The sequence below is a fragment of the Phoxinus phoxinus genome (genome assembly GCF_949152265.1).
Source record: "Phoxinus phoxinus genome assembly, chromosome: 2".
Lineage (NCBI taxonomy): Eukaryota > Metazoa > Chordata > Actinopteri > Cypriniformes > Leuciscidae > Phoxinus > Phoxinus phoxinus.
Window position 1 is genome coordinate 49,176,534 of NC_136877.1, and position 20,317 is coordinate 49,196,850.

At 38.6% G+C, this 20,317-nt stretch overlaps 1 protein-coding gene across 2 annotated transcripts; it reads right to left on the reverse strand.

Moving 5' to 3' along the window:
* Window positions 1–3,806: 3,806 nt before the first annotated feature.
* Window positions 3,807–19,314, reverse strand: rin1b (Ras and Rab interactor 1b; the record flags this gene model as incomplete). Of its 2 annotated transcripts, XM_079605162.1 has the most annotated exons (11): window positions 3,807–4,234; window positions 4,367–4,694; window positions 5,837–6,003; window positions 8,333–8,464; window positions 8,554–8,859; window positions 10,957–11,458; window positions 13,111–13,481; window positions 14,719–14,810; window positions 14,913–14,985; window positions 18,166–18,268; window positions 19,189–19,314. In XM_079605162.1, 10 exons carry the CDS (start codon window positions 19,312–19,314, stop codon window positions 4,377–4,379), a joined length of 2,190 nt encoding a protein of 729 aa, XP_079461288.1. In that variant the 3' UTR covers window positions 3,807–4,234; window positions 4,367–4,376. The 2 variants fall into 2 exon arrangements, with proteins under 2 accessions (XP_079461288.1, XP_079461287.1); XM_079605161.1 differs by having other exon boundaries at window positions 3,807–4,694.
* Window positions 19,315–20,317: the final 1,003 nt, after the last annotated feature.

Consider the following 20,317-nt stretch of genomic DNA (forward strand, 5'->3'; position numbering starts at 1 on the left):
ATGTAGCCTTTTACGGTTACAGTTGGTAACAATAAATACCATTTGTACTTTGGAAAGCTGTAACCATATATTTTACATTGGGGTAATAGTTTAAAGTGCCCCTATTATTATGCTATTTTTTTAAATTTAGTTTCCGAGGTCTCCAACCGTAATTTTCTCATAATATACAGTGCAGCATCAGCTCTTTCCTCAGCGTCTGAAACGCTTCGATCGAAGATTCAGTCTCTCTAAACCCCGCCTTTCCGAGAGCTTCCTCTGCTCTGATTGGTCAGATCTGTTGTGATTGATCGACTGTGTTGGACACCAAGCGCCCATTAACAGAGCAACAGTCAGGTACTGGAAATAGAAACGGCATATTTCTACTTCATATTCTCCATAAGGAAACAGATTTTTAACTTATAAACCTTAAAACCCTTACCGTGAGCTACGAGGCTGTTAACACATCGTATTTGCTTCTGCAAAAGCCGTATTATTTCAACCTAGTTTTAAAATGATCGTGTTGAACAGCACAATTTGTGGTGGAAAAACTACATGGGATTGATACACTTCTGATACGAACAGTAAAATGGCAGTGCTTTTAACGCGTGCCCCTATTTATGATCAATATATTATGGTATTTTGTTTTGGAGATCCTACAATAGATCTTACATCCAAGGTCAAAAAACACAAATTTTCTCATAATATATATTGCATTATCACAACTTTCTCACAGTAGCCGCGTTTCCATTACCCTTCAAACTGCGCAAATTGAAATTGCGAATTGAAAATACACCCAATGGAAACACGTAAATTCGTCCTTCCATTAATATTAATGGCCAGTGCGGCGGCTGGGATATACATAAACCTACCAACATCCGGCGCCATGAGTTCTGTAATGATTATCGCGAGAGGAAAAAATTACGTTTTAGTCGCATAACATCGTTTAATGGAAACGGCGTCATTTCGCAGTCGTTTTTTGTCGACATTTAGAGAGAAAAAAACGCAAAAGTTTTGCGCAAATCTGTAATGGAAACGCGCGTACTGTCTGAAACGGTTTGATCGAAGATTCAGTCTCTCTAAACCCCGCCTTTCGAGAGCTTCCTCTGCTCTGATTGGTCAGACGGCTCAGTGCGTTGTGATTGGTCGACCTCGTACAGCACTTCTCAGCACTTGATATACACAGTGAAATTAACAGTAACAATGGCGTCGTTTGACCGTACTTCCAGTCTCAGCTGCAACTACAGTGTTTGAGGGCGGGGCAAAGGAGACGCTGTTCGCCGGCAGCCAATGAAAACCATATGATACTATTGCATAGTATTATGCAATATTTTTACAAACCTATGCAGGTTCAAACAGGAAGTAAGAAATTACGATTAGTTTCAGACACTTCTGAATTTTTCGATTTTTTCTTTTATGCCTGGTTCAGATTACAATTTTTTTTTGTCTGTTACGATAGTCACTGTGTCGGATTACGCGATTTTTACGTCTCACACACACACACACACACACACACACACACACACACACACACACACACACACACACATACATACACATACACACACATTCACGCACACATAAACACACACGCACTCACTCACACACAAACATAAAATAAAAATGTGAAAAGCACATAAAATAACTGAAACTTCAACAAATTTTTTTATCTAAACTAAAAATATCAAATAAAGGTCAATTAAAAATAGGAATAAAAATATAATAGTTTATAAATAATAAGAAAATAACACTGACAAACCCTGCCATTTAACAAGAAACCTGTAAAAATGTACGGATTACACTATTTTTACGTCTCACACACACGCACTTGCTCACTCACACATAAACACACACGCACTCACTCACTCACTCACACACACACACACACACACACACACAAACTCTTGACGGAACCCGTCGTGGAGGGCCGGGGAAAAAAAATGTAAATAGTGTAATGTGAACATCGTCCACTATGACACACACTTTACGAGATGAACCGATCGAATCTTGCGTCCCGACGCCCGTTGACGTTTACGAATCCCCACGACACCCTACGTCACACGGATTGAGCCAAAATCGGGCTAAAATCGTGTAATCTGAACCAGGCATTAGAGAAAATAACGAAATGTATCGTTCACTTTGATCTTTGCAGAACTTTTACATTCACACACAGATATATCCGGAAAAGCATAATACGGGCACTTTAATTGAAAAAATCCTGAATTTATCGGGCACAAAATGGCAGCGTTTCCTGCAGAACTAAAACCTGTCAATGAAATACTCAAGTTTGACACTTGATGGCCATTTTGAGAATCACCCTCCTCTCCTCAATCCAAGAGGGAAATTCTTTCCGACTTAACAACATTTGCTTTCCAGTGCGAGTTGAACTGTGGGCAGGCTGACAGTGTTTATGTGTTTATCTGCCCACCGTGAGGAGAAAGCAGAGCCGCACATCCAGCGATACACTTCTGCAGAAACACAACCAGCTCGTTTCTTTGGAGTCTATTTACATGAAGTATTCACAAATGATCACGATGCCACATGTTCACTGCATCCTTCAAACACTGAAATAGTCTGCTTTCTGAAGGACATTAAGGAATAAATCAAATAAACACAAATATCAGGCCGGTGGTGATTCAATGATCCACGATGTTCATTCAGTTAATGTTCAGCTAACAAAATAGCCAGTGCAGTTCAAGTAAAACTCGTAAGAGTACCACAAGCAGACTGTAGTACAGCAGTGTTACCGCACAACGCACAACACACTCCAGCCTTCACACCCCAGACTCACACTGTGTTTACACCGGACGCGTCTGTCGTCTACACTGGAGATGTCAACGCTGCACATCGGCTCATAGCGAACTAAGCTACAGTATATTTGCATTTTGTTACATTTTTATTTTGATTATTAAATATACACTAGCGTTGAAAAGTTCAGGGGTCAGTAAGATTTTTTTTAAAAAGAAATTAATACTTTTATTCAGCAAGGACGCATTAATTTGATCAAAAGTGACAGTCAAGACATTTATAATGTTAAAAAATATTTATATTATAAATAAAATGCTTTTTTAAACTTTCTATTCATCATTTATCATTAGCTGTTACTTTTTTTTTTTTTTTTTTACTGTTTTCTGTTTTCAAAATTAATAAAAATAAGAAATTATTATTTATGTTTTTACTGTGTTTTTGGTCAAATGAACTCTGTGAGCTTAAGAGACTTCTTTCAAAAACATTAAAAACCCTTGACTTTTGAACAGTAGTGTATACAACAAAAACTCACTGCTGTAAAATATATATTTACATAGATGATATTTGCCTATTTTTCTTTATTAAAAATATATTAATCAGCATTACAATGAAGTTTTGAATGTTATCGAGCACAATTTAAGTTGTAATATAGCTTTATGGCGCCTCATGCACAAATGTGCTCATTTTGCGTATTAGAAAATGGATAAAAACCTTTTTTATAATTTTTTATAACATAACCTTACATAATATATATGTGTGTGTGTGTGTGTGTGTGTGTGTGTGTGTGTGTGTGTGTGTGTGTGTGTGTGTGTGTGTGTGTGTGTGTGTGTGTGTGCGTGTGTGTGTTTGTGTGTGTGTGTACATACATGTACATACATTTTTGAATTGTCGGCATGTGATGATGTGCCGGAAGCGGGACTTTTATTTTGACAGCGCTACGAACGCCAGTGCCACAGAACTCCCATTTCCTTCTTCATTAGTTTACGGTCTCGGTTTAACAGATCTGTCTAATACTTTATTATTATTATCGGCTTCGGCCATAAAAAAAAATCAATATCAGTCGAGCACTACTTTTGGATCCTACTATAAAATTAAATAAAATGAACAGCAACCAATTAAAATACGATATTAATATATATATATTTAAAAAAAATCAGATGAATAAAATAAATAAAGTGTCTGCAGAACAGAAGGTGCATCGCGACACACTTCCAGTGCAAACGGCTCCAGTGGTTATAATAGGAGCGAACACATCCAGTGTAGATACAGTGTCAATACTCAGAGCATGTGTACATATATGATTGTTTAAACATATATATTTTTATTAGTTTTTTGTTATTATGTTCAACACTTTGGTATTACTCTGCAATACACACCTCTGCAAGCCGATCAATGAGTGACAGCTGGACCTCAGCGTTTCCAGATCTCCTGTTTGGCAGATATTGCTTTTTGCATTATTACCAAGTATCTCCCTTCTTGCTTCGATTAATTGAAAATGCTATTGTGCTTTCTGTTTACACCCAACACAAACAAAAATAATCACCATCATCCATAGAACTGAACACATATACAGCATTCAAATACTGTGTGACATCGAGCCACGATTGTGACGAAAAAAATAATCTAAAGTCATATTGTGCACCTGCTTGTCCTCACTCCTCACACACGGACTCTCCCAGATCCACAGCGCCCCCTCTGGTGAGTCTGCGCATCTTGCTGAAGTCGTGATCCACGCGCAGGAAGGACAGGGACGCGCCCTCGTGCGAGCCCAGCTGATGTTGCTGCACGTGGGCCGGGAGAGGACACATCTCGCCTTCACTCCTCCAGAACAGGCAGTAGTGCTGCGGCTCGCTCACACCGAACACAGCGGCGCAGGACTGGGTCAAAGCATCGACGCTTTCCCCCGCCTTCCAGAGGAGAGTCCGCACCGCACTGCGACTGTCACCCTGGAACAACACACGGATGAACCTCTGCACACACACACACACACACACACACACATGGACGCACGCACGCACACGCACACACACACACACACACACACACACACGGGACAAGAAGAAACATCAACGGAGTTAGGGGTGGATTTGATTTAATTAAATAAACAATAACTTGCTTTAAATAGATAGATAGATAGATAGATAGATAGATAGATAGATAGATAGATAGATAGATAGATAGATAGATAGATAGATAGACAGATAGACAGATAGATAGATAGATAGATAGATAGATAGATAGATAGATAAACACAGATAGATAGATAGATAGATAGATAAACACAGATAGATAGATAGATAGATAGATAGATAGATAGACAAACACAGATAGATAGATAGATAGATAGATAGATAAACACAGATAGATAGATAGATAGATAGATAGATAAACACAGATAGATAGATAGATAGATAGACAAACACAGATAGATAGATAGATAGATAAACACAGATAGATAGATAGATAGATAGATAGATAGATAGATAGATAAACACAGATAGATAGATAGATAGATAGATAGATAAACACAGATAGATAGATAGATAGATAGATAGATAGACAAACACAGATAGATAGATAGATAGATAGATAGATAGATAAACACAGATAGATAGATAGATAGATAGATAGATAGATAGATAGATAGATAGATAAACACAGATAGATAGATAGATAGATAGATAGATAGATATAGACAGACAGACGATAGAAGACAAATCTGTGCATACCATAATTACATTTTTTTAAAATAAAATAAATACATTCTTCATGTTTCTGTTAATGTAAACAAGCAGAAAAGCGATTAATTTCTAATATGTAACTTGACATATTTTAGCCCTTCACAATCCAGTCAAACCTCCGATAAAATCAAGCCCTGTCTTCTGTTCTGTTAAACAGATATTCTGTTAAAATCACAAATTTGTCACATTGTCACGTTACAATAAAAAAGCCAATTGTTTTGGATGCACGAAAGGTGTTTCCAGATAATCTGATAAATAGTGAAATAAGACTGCACAGAAGAAAAATCAACAATACGTTTCTAAATATAAAATGGATTGTGTATTATATTCACAGGAAAACAATCTGTGTGTGTTTGCATGTTGTTTTCCACCTGTTTCTGCTGACTGTCCTTCTGGGTCTTGGCTTCTTGGCCCCGCCTCCGGCTCCACTCCCGCAGGTACTCTTGAGCCTCATTGGTCAGAGTGCAGGTGGGCGTGGTCCCAGGCTTGTTCTGGATCAGGCATAGGCTGGCATACACGCTCGTCAAATAGTATCCGCCTACAAACAAACAACCATGAAATCTCCTCAGTTTGGGGTCTAATATTTATAAACTAAATTTTACAAAATCCTCAAAAAGACAATGTACTTAAATTACTCATCCCATAAACCATTAAGAATGATGATATATATATTATACACATATATAAAATAGTGATGAGTCGTTCATGAACGTCTGTCACATGACAAATGAACGAAAGACTCGGAAGGTAAAGTAATTATTTATGTTCCCTGTAAATTATTTTTGACTGCATTATAATAATTTGTTACATAATGATTTCCTAATTCAGAATATGATCAAGATTGCGTAGGTGGATGTGTTCGGGGAATTTGCCTGTTAAAAGATAACATTTAAAGCCACTTAAATGAACGAAATGACTCGAAAAAAGATTCGTTCATTTTGAAGAGAGTCAGTTAAATGATCCGAACTTCCCATCATCACTAATATAAAACATCCAAAACAATTGACTTTTTCATTATTATGTGACATAATATAACGTGACAAATATATAATATATGTATAAATCTGTATATAAATAGATTTAGGAGTGTAGGTAGATCAACTCGATTACATAATTCATAAAACTTCATTCGAATGTGTGGTCGCTGCTGGGTTTCCATGGTAACAGCAACTTCTGATTGCTGCCGCTCTGTTCAGGTGGTGAAGTTCTTCACTGGGAATCTGGCTGTTGAAGTTCATGAAGATAAATGATAAATGAAGTGGAAATCACACTCACTTGTGTGGCTCAGAGCTCATGGTATAGACTGTCTTGCAAGACTTGTATAGTATTGCTAAACATCAAGATTTACATTTTTTTGGCTAAAAGGTTTATTTTTCAATTAAACCATTTTGATTTACAAATGAATAAAATATTTGTCATTTATAATAGCATATCTGCGATTCTAATATCTGTGAAGGATATATGTGATTACCTTTCATCTGACAAGTTATCTTACACAGTAGCATAAATGTGACACCTAGTTTTTGACACAACCTTCACGTTAAAAGTAACTAGAGTTTTAAAAGAAGCCATATTATGCCCTTTTACAAAGTCTTGCTGTTGTTATTGGACTCTTCTAGAAGAGGTTTTCATGCTTGAATGTTCAAAAAACACTCAATATTTGAGATTGTTGCAGCTCCTCTTTTCCCAGTCTGTCAGTAACGCTCTGTTTAGTTCCTGTCACTATGAAGCTCCTCCTTCTGAAAAGCACACTGTGCTCTGATTGGTCGGCTGGGCCAGTGTGTTGTGATTGGTCAAGTGCGTTGAGAGTGTTTGGAAAATGCCCCGTCTCTTACCATAATCGCCAGTTTCCACACACTACGAGTTTCAACACACTACTAACTAACTCAACCAGGCCCCCCCCTTTATATTACGTATGAATTATTTCAATTATGAATATTGTCAAGTGTTCTTATCTGTCGTTGTGGAGAGCGCAGTGCATGGTTGCTTAGCAACGACAGACGCCACGGGAAAATCAGACCGAATTTTACGATTAATAATAAAAGATAAGCTAATGTGCATTGTGAATGTCAGTAATTTATCTTTTTTGACTCATTATTTTTATAAAAAAATTATTTAAAGGCTGAAATATGTCAGGTTTATCTTTTTATAAAACCTTTTTTTGTCAAAACTTTATTTGAACTTGTACATGGATGTTAGTAGATAACATGTTGCAAGACATTTTAAAATCTGACATTTTAAAATAATTTTTAATGTTATTATTTTAATGTTTATGTAAACAAAAAGTGCATATTAATGCTAATTTTATTTGTTATTTGCTAGTTTTCGACATAAAAAACTTAATTTCATTGTGTATTAGTACTTTTTGAACATGATTCTGTGATAACCGTAATAATTTGTGTCACTATAATCATGAAATGAAATGTTCATGCCATTTCATCTCTAGTTATGATCAACTAAAATCAACTATAAGTATGTGTTTTTACAGTATAATATGCAAAATACAATTTTCTATAAAAAATGAATCTCTGATTTGGTTATTTTCTGACATTTAAGGGTGACATATACAGGCCTATTTTAGGTCTAAAACAGTTTGGATAGTTGTTAATATGAGAGTTATGAGACATCATTTAAGAGATTGAAGTATTGTATTACATGAGTAGCTCTCGGCCACTTTCATTTTTAAAAAGTAGCTCTCAAATTAAATAAAGTTGGAGACCCCTGCGCGGCTAGAGGGACTTTGTGCTTTCTTTATGCTCAAACAGCAACATTACACACTAAAGAAAGATGAACATGTAAAAAAGCATAATAGGTCCTCTTTAAACCGAGTCTGTGTGTTTTTGTTGTTGAGGTGAGTTCTCCTTTACCCTCTCCGGTCAGCCATGCCGGCTCAAGCAGCTCCATCATGTACTCCGTCTCCAGCAGCAGTTGTGGGACATTACACTGAACAAGCACGTAGGACAGTGCCGGCAGGAAGTCCTCAGACCCCACTTCCTGATCTGCAGAGGAAATGAGGAAAAGTCTTAACTTTAACGTCTTAAAGTTGCTCTATACCTAATGACAAACCCGTTTCTAAATCTTTTCTCACCCGGTTGCGTCTCCATAGCCTTGTACACACTCTTGCACACCTGCAGCAAAAGCAACACCTTGTCAATGGGCGAATGGCTGCGCTGCATCAGCGTGAGCTTTGCCTTCGCTCGGTCTATACCACGAACGTCCAGGACTCCCACTCGCACAGCCAGGCGCTCCAGCGCCCCCTCCTGGTAGGCCAGCAAGCTGTCTGTGATCCTCCGTAAAGAGCCGTCCCGAGTGTGGAGAGACACGAGCGTCTGGTGCAGCTGGATCTTCAACGGCTTCAACACGCAGCCGAACAGAGCCTTCTCCAGGGCTAGATCTGTGGGTCACATGACAGCGAAGGAAAGTGCACTTTAAAATCTGAAATAATATTTCTAAATCATCCCTGTGAATGGTTATTCAGACTCTTTTTGGTGTCCTTGTGCAATTTACAGTGTTTAATTCAATTCAATTCACATTTATCTGTATAGCGCTTTTCACAATACACATCATTTCAAAGCAGCTTTACAGAAAATGCACGAGTCCACATTACAATTTAGAGAGATCTGTTATCAGAGGTAACTGTCTAAGTTATGTATTTCAGAAATGTACATATACAGAATCACAGTTAGCGGAAAAAAAGTATTAATTTAAACAATGTAATAATTGAATGCAGAAACAATAAGCTCATTGAAGTAATGAATACTTGTTTGTTAACAAATGATATGACATTTAGAAAAATGTAGTATTGGTGCATGTTGATTCAGATTTTATTACGGGTTTATATGGCCTTGACCGCCCTAGAATTGAAATATCGGTTTGTAAAGTAACTTTTTACCATCAAGGTTGGTGATTTCAAATGTTTCCCACAGAAAGTGTGTCTGTGGAAGTGAACATACAGCCACTGAGCAGCTTGGCGAAAATAAACAAGCTCTGTTCAATGGCAAATTAATGTTTTTACAGTAGAAGAAAGAGCCAGACACATTATAGCAAAACAGGAAAATATGTGCACTGTGCAAAATCACCTCCCCATCCCTCCTTCCATCTCTCTCTCTCTCTCCACACGCTTCCTAAAGTATGCGTGGGAATGTGCAATGTGCTAATGATAAATGCAAAGTGGAAAATGCGAATGCCTCCACCAACATCTGAAACTGCATCCATCCCCAGGGATGTGGCCGGATTTCTTGCTTTGATTTGTGGGAGATATCTCATAATCAGCTCATAATCCCAGCTATGCAGGGTTATGAAAGATTGGATGTTTTTATTGTAGTGACGTGATTGTTCTGCAGTATAAAATTAGACCTACGGTAACTTAACCAATGCCGTACTGAATGTGCTGCATACACGTGAACATCATTTTTAAGGAACATATTTGGTAATATATAAGACTTTAATTTAATTTATTAGACTTTACAAGTGCATCAGAGAACTGGAGTTATACTTTTACAGCAAAACTGCATTACATATGTTAATAAAAGCTGCACTGTAACAGTACAATTCAAACATAAACACTATTTTCCAGAAATTCAATATATCAAAGGATTCTAGGAAACCAATCACATCTTTTATCCACTTCCAAAGGTTTTAGAGTTTTTAAAACCAACTGATTGGATTCAGTGATGCAATCCATAGCGTTTCCTTCCTGTAAAATCCTTAGTGGTGTTTCCCAAGTTAAGCATCACAATTAATATCGCTCAAACTTAGGGTTTAAACTAACTCCTAGTGTATTCTGTTGTATTAAACTCTTGTGTAACTTTGCAGCACTGTTTGAACTGTAAACATGACCCGAATTATGTTTCGCAAAATCAGACTTCCTACATTTATGAAAAGAAGGAGCCGGGTCAAATGAAAAGACTAGGCTTTCTCAAGCCGCCTTTAAACACTGCAGGTCTTAATGCCCAATTCTGATTCGCACGTTTCTGATTCATATCAGATTTATTTCCACATATGAATGAGGCCTGAAACCGAACAGAGAATATCAGAATCCATGTGCTTTTTTCCCGCTTACACGTTCAGGGGTTATATCGAATCTGTGCCACATGGGAGGAAAAAAATCGATGTAAATGCGGCCATAGAGACTTAGGGCAATCATCTACAAACCACCCAGAGCATCCTAGCAATGTTCTGCCAACCACTCACAAAACCTTAGCATTGTGGTGTCAACTTGTGTAATTACCAGTAACATTTCCTTCAACAAAAATAAAAAAAAGTCTATTTTCATTAATATTTACTTCTATATTACTGGTTAAAAGTGGGGGTGTTGTGGCTGCTGTGCTAGAGACCAAACGTTTGGGTTTGACTTACACTGCATGCAAGATATACACTTTATAAGTTCATACACTCCCTGTAAACTGAATCTATAACCTTGGCGTTGCTATTGTCTGCTCTACTGTTTGAGCTAAAGGAACTACTGATTGATCAAGTGATGCCTTCTTACCTTTCTCGTTCTCAGGCACCAGTGTCTCAATTGGCGGCTCTATTTCTCCTGCTTCAAGAAGGAGATTTTTGGCTTGGGACAGAAATATCCTCACGCCCTGAAGCAGCTCCACAGCAGAACTATGCGTCGAGGCCTCCATCTCCTGCCTCTGTTTCTCTAAGAAGTCCTGCACCAATGACCCAAACGTGGAGCGTTTTTCATGGGAGAGCTCGTCCACCAATCGGGCAACTCGGCGCTCAGGAGCAAACACGCATACAAAGGCGGCGGTCATGCGGCGTAGAGTCGAGGTGGGGTTCGCCGAGGGGAAACGGGTCCCGCGTGCCGCAGGCGGCCATTGGTGGGCGAAGTCCTGGGCTTCCTCCTCCTCCAGGCTGCTGAACGAACTATTGCTGTCCAGTTCAGCAAGGGAAGGAGCTCTGGTTCTTTCCAAAGCGAGACACACCTCACCATCTTCAGTGTCTTTGTTGAGCTCAGCGTTGTCTCTTTGGGGTAAAGAGTTACTCTAGAGAACGGGGTAAGGTAAAAAAAACAATGTTAATTTTAGAACATAGCACTACTGAAATATTTCCAAACAGGCATCACGATCACGACCTCCCAGAACCACAGTGCAGTGTAGGCACAGTATGTGGAATATCATTATATTGGTTGTAGGAGGCAGTTAACTAGTAAAGGTTATATTTGTGCTGACCTCTCTCCACCCGCGCTAACTTCAGCACAGTTGTGTGGAGACCATGATTTAGCCAAGTAGGATGTGCTCCTGTTACATTTTTTGTTGGCCCTGATATGTTATTGTACATTGAAGAGAGACACTCATAACCCTTCTCATATGCCTATAACTATTACTTTTATAACCTGAGAGGGAAATGAGGGGTTGATAAGAATTTTGTTCAACCCCATTTGCCATGGTTAGCCAACGATGCTCCAGGAGGGCTGCCATCCTGTAGTCTAGCACCAATCCTTATTAAAACACACCTGAACCAGCTAATCAAGCTGTTCAGGATTACTTGAAAATGAACAGCTAGAACTGAAGTCTGCAGAAGAGTAGCCCTCCAGGAGCATGATCGACTAACCCCTGCCATATCCCACCCCAAAGCCTAACCGAGGCGTGTCCAATCCTGCTCCTGGAGGGCCACTTTCCTGCAGAGTTTAACTCTAACACACTTGTCTGAACGTTTCTAGTGATCCTGAAGACCTTGATTAAGTGGTTCAGGTGTGTTTAATTAGGTCTAGAGCTAAATTCTGCAGGAATGAAGCCCTCCCGGAGCAGGATTGGACACCTCTGGCATAACCCCTTAAAATCTAAATGGATGATTGGACCAGTACGAACAAGAACACTGATCCACAAATGTGTCCTACTATCAAAAACCATGGAAAGTCACACAGGTATGGTGACTATGATTTAGCCAATTAAATGTGCCAATTTCTGTCAAGCAAACATAGTCCTAACCCTAAGCTCAACCCCAACTTTAACCATTAACAAGACCTAAAGTCAGAGGGAAATCTTAAATTGATTATGTTGTCAAGAGATCCCAATCCAACTGTGTCCAATCCTGCTTCTGGAGGTCCGCCTTCTAGCAGAGTTTAGCTCTAACCCTAACTAGACACACTTTACAAGCTAATCAAGAGGACTAAACCTTCCAGGCAAGTTTATTGGCATAACCCCAAACCAATACCTAACATCTAGGTGATCCACTGATCCAGAAATGTGTCCTATTATCAAAAAGCATGGAAAGTTACACGGGCATGGTGACTATGATTTAGCCAATTAAATGTGCTTAGTCTAAGGGGGCTTTTACACTGGGCTCGTTTGCTGCGGTTCGAGCCCGAGCGCGATTGTTCACGGCCTTTAGTCTTAACCCTAAGATTAACCCCAACTTTAACCATTAACAAGACCTAAAATTAGTTTAGAGATCCTAATCCAATCCTGCTTCTAGCAGAGTTTAGCTCTAACCCTAATTAGACAACCTAAACCAGCTAACCAGGTTTATTGGAGCTAAATTCCCTTCCAGGAGCAGGATTGGACACGTCTGTCCTAACCTCCACCTTTAGCCAAAACCTAACCCTAATGTTTTCCAGGGACCAGCAAGTATGTTGGTTCAGAAGTATGCCCTACATGTAAAAAAAACCCAGTCAGCCAAGGGTCCACATACTTACGGGTGGTATCTGTCCCAACATTTGTTCGTCCTCCTCTACTGAAGTGGGAGTGAGTGCCGGAGTCCTCCTGAGCACGCTCAATCCTCCTGTCCGTCTCGGGCCGCCCTGGTTGGCATTTTGCCCGTGTGTCTCCGCCTGGGTTAGGTCCGATTCTCCACCTGACAGGCTGAGAGAGGTTTCATTGGACACACGGACCCTGAGGCTGCGTTTGAAGCGGTGGCGTTTGTGTGAGGCGGTTCTGCTGGGTTGGGGAGGCTGAAGGAACAGGGGATTGACAAAACATGGGCTGATCAATCTGGATGTCCGGTGGGGCGCTGAGGGAGGAGGGGGGCCGTTAGGAAGGCCAGGGGACGTCTGCGAGCTCCAGAACTCTGAAAGAGCCATGAAAGGTTGCAAAGAGTGAAAATTAAATGGAAAACACAATTGCACATGAACCTTTTAGAGCAGGGTTCCTCAAACTCGGCACTCATCAAACACACCTGAACAAGCTAATCAATGTCTTCAGGATCACTAGAAACTCACAGCTAGGTGTGTTTGATCAGGGTTGGAGCAAAACTGGCCCTCCAGGACCGAGTTTGAGAAACCCGGTTTTAGAGATAAGAATTTTATAGTCGTCATAGCGTTTAGATTTATTGAAATTAAATATTTCAATGTAACGTAAAAAAAAGATAACATCACAACTTTTGCAACTTCCTGAAACAACATCTATTTGGTGAAACTTGGCATGACTAGTTATGGTTTGATAAGGATGCTATTTGGCATGCTAGCTGATTTTGCTTAGCCAGCTGGTATATGCTAGTTGGAATTTCAACTAACAATAAGAGTAAGATGTTGGGAAAGTCTGTCACTCTTGTTTCCAGCACCAATAAATGAGTGGCTGATGTTTGTTTCAACTCTTTGTCTTCCATTGATGGATTTTCACGTCATTTATGAGAAATTTTCAGGCTTTCCGTGTTTTATTTGTTATACATTGTTGGGTATATTGATTACGCATCCTCTGATTGAATACAGAATCTCCGGATCAAAACACAGACAAAAAAGGAGCAGAAACAAGCAAATTGTTCAACTTGTTGCTATTTTTATGAAACACACATTCAAGTGTTGATAAAGAAAGAATGCATGAAACTAAAATAAAACCTTTTCTTTTTTTTAAGCAGAGGCTCTTTTTTTCCATGTTCTTTCTTTTGATATATTGCATGTTCAGATTTTAGGGGCTGTGACATTTTTGTGAAAATTATCAAAACGCTGGTGGTGGCTGGCAGATGTTTGTGGGAAAAAAAGTTAAATAATATTAACCAATTGAGTTTTAGCAACACATTTCAGCGCTAACATATTTTGTGATTCTGTCACAAGGATATGCTAACTTTGTAAAGGGGCTGTTCATATTGAAGGAAAGGACAATTAAATACTAAAGTGGACCAAACCGCAAACCTGCAGGTTGGTGTAAGCACTAAAAAGCGCTGCAACTGAATATAAGAGGGTGTTAAGGATACTAAGTGGGTGTTTACATATAACTGTTAAAGGTACAGCAGCAAAAAGGCTAGTTTAGTTTGAAGGGTCAGTAAGGGGGTGGAAATGGAAATGGTCATGAAAAACAAGTATTCTTACCTAAGCCCAGATGCGAAATGCTTTCCAGCTGGGTGTGTGTTGTGGCCTGTATAATTGCTTCTGGGAGCTCCAGAGGGAAAGGTAATACATCTCTGTTGAACACATACACAATTAGCATAAATTACATAATACATTATAGATAAAACACTTGTTTAATGCAGATGAATCCTATAATGTTTGTTGGTTTGATGTACCTGCTAATGGTGTAAAACGCCACTAGTCTGCAGAGATCAGGGAAGCTCAGGGCAGAACTTTCTAGAGAGAACGCTAAATGGAGACAAAGCAGACGTAAGAGATTAAGATGTAAAAATGTTACCAGACACAAAACCAGGTTTGCCATCCATGGCCAGTTAGAATTTTTTTTGTTCTAATAATGTTTTCATGATTTTTGTTATTATGTTTTGTTCTAAACATGTTTAGTGATCACATTGTTATAACATTATCCTAAAATTCTTATAAAGTTTTTAACAGTAAGTTTTCCAGCAGGAATTGGACATGGACAACTCCACAAACAGCATTACCAGCTTCACTTATTACTAACCAGTTTGACTTTATTTCTGGCATACATCTACAGAAGTTCTTATTGAGCTTTTTTTGTTTTATCTGGACAATAACTTTATTCTACTATAGAAAAAATCTATATTGTTAAAAGCACTATATGTACGCAATAAGGTACGAGAGGCTGTGCTGTATCGAATAAGTCCGAATAAGCTTCGCGACGTGCCTAACAACGCCCTTCAGCCGGGACTTATTCACGATACAGCACTTGCCTCGAGTACCTTATTGCTTTTATAAAACGGTTACCACACAATGCAAATATTAAAGCCGAAAAATGTGTACCTATGCAACTTTCATGAAGTAAAATCACTAAAAAGCCTTCCTTCCGCTGGAAAAAATAGTCCCTGACTGTAAAAAGCAACAGAAGTTACATACATTATTTCGCCAATAGATGGCGGCAAAGACTGTCTTTATGAGTGAGTCAGTCAGGAGAGAAGACTTTTACATTGAAATGACTCAAACTTGTGATCACGGAGAAGGAAGAGGCAACTGACAGATGACTATGGGCACGGGGAAACCCCTTCACTGTTAAAGGATTAGTTCACTTTAAAAAAAACTTTTGCTCATAATTTACTCACCCCGATGTCATCCAAGATGTCCATGTCTTTCTTTCTTCAGTCAAAAAGAAATTAAGGTTTTTGATGAAAACATTTCTTCATATAATGGACGTCAATGGGGACCAAACGGTTCAAGGTCCAGATGACAGTGTCAGCGCCGCTTCAACGGGCTTTAAACGACACCAGACGATGAATGCGGGTCTTATCTAGCGAAACGATCGGTCATTTAAAAAATAAATAAAAAAGTTTAAGTTTTATAAGCACAAACGCTCGCCTTGCTCTGTTCTGTGATGCGCATTCGTGACGTCACGTAATACGCAATTACGTTGAAAAGGTCACGCTTCTATGAAAACTCAAACATTTCTGTCCTGACGAAAATTTTATTTTAGGCTTTTTAATATTACAAAGCCCAGGATACGCACACGAAATAGGCATTTTAAACGATAAACTGACACAAAGACGTTTTAATATGTGTATATGGTCCTCCTTCCACACATTTGTAAACACTGACTCGTCAAGCGTGACCTTTTCAACGTAATCGCGTATTACGTGACGTCACAAACGCGCATCACAGAACAGAGCAAGGCGAGCATTTGTGCTTATAAAACGTAAACTTTTTTATTTATTTTTGAAATGAGCGATCGTTTCGCTAGATAAGACCCTTATTCATCGTCTGGTGTCGTTTAAAGCCCGTTGAAGCGGCGCTGACACTGTCATCTGGACCGTGAACCGTTTGGGGCCCATTGACGTCCATTATATGGAGAAATGTTTTCATCAAAAACCTTCATTTCTTTTCGACTGAAGAAAGAAAGACATGGACATCTTGGATGACATCAGGGTGAGTAAATTATCAGCAAAATTTTTTTTTAAAGTGAACTAATCCTTTAAAAAGACAAGATATCGCAGCGGACAATCAAACTGATACTTAATTATGAATATAGGACTGACCTGAAGGAAAATATCTATATTTACTGTAAATGCAGGTACACTCGCTTACTCGATCTCTCACAATACTCGACTAGAGCTTCAATGAACGTGTTTACGTTGCTAAGAGCGGTTGCTAGGGGTGTTGTGTAGTGATACACAGAACCGTTTATCGTGAATAAAACACAGCTATTGACCAATCAGAATCAAGGACTGGAACTAACCGTTTTATAAAAATGACTTGACTATTGAAAATAACAGTTCTGTTTGAATTCACCATTATGGTGATCGGTGTTTGCTTTAGTCTGGCTGCTGTTACAGTGTTTATGACACATTCCTTATAGTGTAAAAGACAAGAGAAACCGTGATCAGGTGGTTTGGCTAGTTATTGATGATGACAATCCTAGTGGTCGGATTTATTGTAACATAAAGAATGACAGCGTTGATGAGATTCATACACTGATTATTGATGCCTAAGCGAGTCTAATAGACACAGGAGTTAAAATCTCATGCTGTAGAATCACATCATGGCTACAATAATCAAACATAAAATTAATAACACATACAGAAGTTCTTATTGAGAATTAATATGATCAAAGTTTAGACACTGAATCAGAACCACTAGATGATGATTGCATCACCTGATCACGTTTTCTCTCGGCTTTTTCACCATATAGACTGTTTTATAAACACACAGTTGCAGCACCCATAGAAAAACTAATGTTTAAAAGTCAAGAGCCCAACTAAAGCAAACACCAATCACCAGAACGGAGACTTCAAATGAAACATTTTCAATAAATCATCAACATCTAAACCTCTGTTACCTCTCAATAAGAACATCTGTAGACGTCTGGAAGAAATAAAGTCAAACTGGGTAGTTATAAGTGTAACTGGTGATGCTGTTTGTGGAGTTGTCCATGTCCAGTGCCTGCTGGGAAATGTCCACCTTAAACCTTTATAAGAATGTAGGGGATAATGTTCTATAACTAAACATTTCTAAAATGATTTTAGAGAATGGTATCCTACCTTTTAGGAAAATGTTCTGGGAACAAAAATAAAACTTGATTTATTTACTGAAAACATTACTAGAACAAAAACTATTTAGCTGGGAGGCTTCCAAATAAAATGCATGTCAAGTTTTGGTGACTAAAAGTATGAAGAACCAAAAATAGACTAAATAATATCTTATATTGCAATGTAAAAATACCAGGATTTGTATTAATCTATAGTAACCATAATTGGCTTACTAGCACAGTATGACAACAAACATATGTTGTGTGGACCCAAGGTTAATGTGTAAGGCTTAAGGGATAAAAAATAGCATTAGCTCAGTCAGTGTGTGTGTGTGTGTGTGTGTGTGTGTGTGTGTGTGTGTGTGTGTGTGTGTGTGTGTGTGTGTTGAACTCACTGGAGTCTTCCTCACGGATGGGATACTGTGACACACCTCCCTCCTGCACTCGCACACACAGAACCTTCCTGTGGGAGGCGCTACACTTACACACCAGAAACGTCTATGGACAAACATGGAAGATACAGAGTTCATTAACCTGTTTTTTAGATAGTTAGGATATAATATATCATGAAAGTGTATAATATTATACATATATGACCCTGGACCACAAAACCAGTCTGGAGTCGCACGGGTATATCTGTGGCAATACATTGTATGGGTCAAAATTATCCATTTTTCTTTTATGCCAAAAATCATTAGGATATTAAGTAAAGATCATGATCCATGAAGATATTTTGTAATTTTATACCTTAAATATATAAAAAATATATTTTTGTGAGTGAATGCTGCACAATCGTGAACATAAATGGACAACTTTAAAGACGATTTTCTCAATATTTCTATTTTTTTGCATCCTCAGATTCCAGATTTTCAATAGTTGTATCTCGACCAAATATTGTCCTATCCTAACAAACCACACATCAATGGAAAGATGATTTATTCAGATTTCAGATTATGTATAGATCTCAATTGGAAAAAAAATGACCATAAGACTGGTTTTGTGGTCCAGGGTCACATATGTCCAATTATTATATACAACAATAAAGTTGAATATGTATAATAAAATGAAACCATTATTGAGAAGTCAGAATCAAGTACACTGTATTGTGGCGAGGGGTGATTGCTAAATAAGAATAAACATTTGTTCAAAAGTGCTTCTTCTAAGAAAATTTACAGAATTTATAAAAAGAAAACATTGATCCAATAAAGTAAAAACCATAATGCAACAGACTGCCTCTGTGTTTATTTTGAAGTGTAATTGGTTGATTAGCTGTTAATTACACCAGTTGTACTGGCTATTGTTATGCAGGCACAGTTATAACCCTAACCCTGCATGATAACTGTAATTACGGCTTATATTGTGAGCAATAGTGAAAAACATGATGATTTGATTTCAAGTGGCGGCTGGGATCCTCTCACCCCGACTATCTCTCGCTGCAGGATCTGGTGGGCGGAGTCAGGGTTGATTGACAGCTGCAGCCATATGGAGTGTGTGAGGAGTAGCCGATCCAAAACACTTAAACTCCTCTGGAGAGACGCGTCCATCTATACGGCAGAGGACAGGGGTCAACAAACACAAAGCCAGGCCAACAAGGTATCTGAGCTCACAGAAAGTCTGACATTCGCAAAATGATATGCTTATTAAATATATTGGTAAGACTTTACAGTAAGGTTCCATTAGTTAACATTGGCGAGTGACACACAAACCCGCCTCTCCTCACTCACTCGCTTCATTTGCTCCGGATGAATATTGTTGGGTACAGGGCTTGAATTTCAGCGTGTGATTGTGCATATTATAATATTGCGCATAATTTTACTCATTCCCACAGATTTTGTGCTTAAACACCCAAAGTACGCTTACAGAAAGCAACACACGGAGTTATTTTTAGCTGCTTATTGCACTTAAACAGTCAAATACACACACACAAAAAATTCTAAATGCCGATCTTGGCAACTATTCACGTAAACACAGTTATGTTTTAAAGGGGAACTTGCCAACTATTCAAACTTAATAAAACCGTACACTGTAAAAAAAATTCAAGTTTTTAACTTACGTTACCTTGTTGCCTAAAAATGTTGAGTTCGTTGTAATTAAAAAAGAAGTTAATACAATGAAGAATGGTTTAATAAACAGAAACTCAAAATAGTATGTTATCTTCACACATTAGTTATCGAAGTTGATTTGACAAAAGATAAAAAGTTGTGATAACAAATCATGAAAATATTTTTTTACAGTGTAGAAATCATTTATATGGTTAAATGACCCGTTCTGGTGAACATGTTGACTTTGCCCGCTCCCCCCCGGCGTTCCCAGATGGAAAACCAACCTTGCAAACATGGGGACTGACGTCCCGATAAGTTGGAAATAGGAAGTCTCGTGAGAAGCGAGAACGAGCGAGAAACATGAACTGCTTTACGGCAATTTGGCATACATGTCAATGTTCTATGATACTGTGTATGATGTATTACAGACATCCCAGCCTGCACAGAGTCATTTCCGGGAGTCAAGAAATCTCCAACGGGGGGAGTAGAGATAAAAGCCCGCCCG